Source organism: Sinocyclocheilus anshuiensis, unplaced genomic scaffold (assembly GCF_001515605.1).
Source record: "Sinocyclocheilus anshuiensis isolate Anshui unplaced genomic scaffold, SAMN03320099.WGS_v1.1 scaffold11, whole genome shotgun sequence".
NCBI lineage: Eukaryota > Metazoa > Chordata > Actinopteri > Cypriniformes > Cyprinidae > Sinocyclocheilus > Sinocyclocheilus anshuiensis.
Window position 1 is genome coordinate 298,901 of NW_015551076.1, and position 2,656 is coordinate 301,556.

General features: G+C 43.3%; 1 protein-coding gene across 1 annotated transcript in view; it reads right to left on the minus strand.

Annotated features, from left to right (window-relative positions):
* Positions 1 to 358: 358 nt before the first annotated feature.
* The window catches only part of LOC107662376 (cyclic AMP-dependent transcription factor ATF-4-like), a 4,334-nt gene continuing 2,036 nt past the window's right edge, over positions 359 to 2,656 (minus strand). The window contains exons 2-3 of the mRNA XM_016452365.1: positions 1,910 to 2,308; positions 359 to 1,795 (exon numbers count right to left, since the gene is read on the minus strand). Of these exons, the coding sequence (XP_016307851.1) occupies positions 816 to 1,795; positions 1,910 to 2,210 (1,281 nt within the window). The 5' untranslated portion in view covers positions 2,211 to 2,308 and the 3' untranslated portion in view covers positions 359 to 815. The remainder of the gene's footprint in view (positions 1,796 to 1,909; positions 2,309 to 2,656) is intronic.

Here is a 2,656-nt window from a genome sequence, read left to right on the forward strand (position 1 = left end):
ACTGCCATAGTGAGTGGTGCTTTTGTCAAATACAACTAAGTTTAAAATTTCTCAATTTGTGAAAACCATTGAAATGAAAAGAAATTCTTAAAACCAAAACCCCACATCTATTTTCTGCCAGCAATAGACAGTTGTCCTTGGTCATAAACACTGATTTGTTATTATTAGTATAATGGAAATTGCCTTGGACTAAATAGATTTACTTTTATTCATTTTAAGCATTATTCTAAATCCTCGATCCTTATCTTATGACCTACCTATAGAAGTAGTGAACGGTTGTCTAAAACAAATTTATGAATTACTAAAGCTAATTTCTGCTCCAGTTTCATCATGAAAGGACACATGAAGTACACACAAGTATCTTTTAAAATGTTTATTACACAAATAACATTCAAGTTAGTTGGTAAGTGGTGAAAGGCCCATAGACGGTCAATACATAATCTAATAAGTCCACACCATACCATTTCTATGAATAAAGACAGAAGGAAAGTTTAAATATCGAGCATTTATACAGCACAATTTCAATTAGGAAATGTCAAGACAATCAAAAATACACTGCTAATATATGATGCTGTGCATACACTGAGATACACAAGATAAAAATACACTTGTAAAAATTTATCAGGCTTTACTGATAGCTGACATGCTAAAAAGGAAGCCGTTTCTAACAAGTCACTGGGGAAGAATCAAAACAGTTATTTATTCAACCCTTCAAGAAACACTCTTTTAGGACCAACATCACTAGTATTCTGCACTTCAGGCTATGCTGAAACCGTCCATTTCTCTCAGCTTCAAGCCTCTGTGTCCATTTCTTTCTACGACTTCATATTCCTGCTCTCTCTTGCCCTCTTGACTTCATCCATTAGCTCTTTCAGATACCGAATCTCTTTAGTGAGCGATTCTGCTTTTTCCGCCAGCTCTTCATTCCTCTCCTCCAGAGCTGCACACTCTGACTGGAGGGCTTCTTGCTCTGCACGCTTCTTCTGTCGGTAGCGGGTCGCCGCAGTCTTGTTCTGCTCCATTTTCTTTAGCTTCTTCTTCTCGACCACAACCTTTGAGCCACTGGCTGACTTCACTCTTCCTGTGAGGGAAGGCGACTCCGATTGCTGATTTTGGGTGGGCTTAGAATCAGGTGTAGGGTATGGCTTCACCCTGCAAGATCGAGACAGGGGAGAGGCTGGGGTTTGCGGGTCGGGGGAGGTTGGACTTGGGGGATTATCCACAACCACCTCAACTGGATGGGTCGCCATCACATTAGCCTCCTCTTTGGGAGCAAGTACAAGAACTATGCGGGTTGGGGAGAGGGACAGGACAATTTTGGGCACCCGCATCTCAACGGGGGTTGGACTCTGCACTTCAGCTATGTCCACCTCGCAACCAAGCTCAAGGGTGTCAGTAGGGGACTCGGGTGGAAGGATGGAAAGTGATGGGACTGGGGAGGCCGGTTCAGACTTTATCTCGAGCTCGGCCTGGGGCTCAGGGACTACAGAGGAGGAATCTGACACTTCACAGGGTATTGAGGGAATGAACGCAGTAGAAACTAGAGTATTCAAAGTTAATGCAAGGTTGGAAAGTTGATCAATTTCAGGGACAGACACTGGGGGAGAGGGTGAAGGGGTATTGTTAGAAGCTACAGGCTGGGACTCCAGGTCTATTTGTGACTCCAGAGAAGCAATGAGTTCCTCAGGAGAACTGGGCGGATCCTCAGAATCATAGGAGTCAATCAAAGACTCCAGATCGAACTCACTCAGATCAATTCGCTCTGTCATCCAATCCATTTCACTGAATGAAAGATCTGAAAAAAAACAAACAAAAAAAAACAACATGTTAAATGACTGACTGCTCAAACTATCAATATGCTGAAACAACAGCACTGCAGGTATATTCTGAATAAACTGCTACACCTTACCATTACTGCCGTCTCCGCCACCGTTATCTTGGCACAGCTCATCTGAGGAGAACCAGGACTGGGACAGCTGATTGAGCCCAGCCTTCTCCCCCCTCTGAAGGGAGGGAGGAGTGCAGGGTGGGGAGAGAGAGGGAAGTGGAGAGGGAGAGAAAGATGAGAGGGGCGATTCAGTGCCTCCGAGAGGAAGAACCTCCTCATCTTTATCTAGGAAGGACCCCAGAGGGTCAGCCATCGGTGATGATGGGTCCCAAAGAAGGACCTCCATATCGTCCTGGCCAAACCGTGAGCTCATCAAAGACATGGCTGTCTATTTCAAGTGGAATAAGAGAGTCTTCTACTGAGAACTCAAATAATTTCGTGCTGTCAGGTACAGCAAAGGTCAGAGTTGCCACAAGGGACCTGCAAAAACAGATGAAAAGTAGTTAATCTCTTACATAACAATAAATGCAAATTTAACTCATAAATGTAAACAATCAAATAAGAAATAATAAAGCCTCATTAGTTATTCCTGACGCACAATGACATCATCTGCCCACACCCTACACTTCTACCCATATATGGGCTTCTACCACGTGACACTTTATCACTTATAGTCAGCAGACTAGGTTCTATTTATAAACGCTCAACTCCAATTTACCAGAGGCAAAAAAAAGCTCATTGGATTTAATAAGATATTAAAATGAAGCGAAAATGTCATTTTCGGAGAAAGACACTGAGATGTGCTGTTGTTGTATGGGGGGGGGGGGG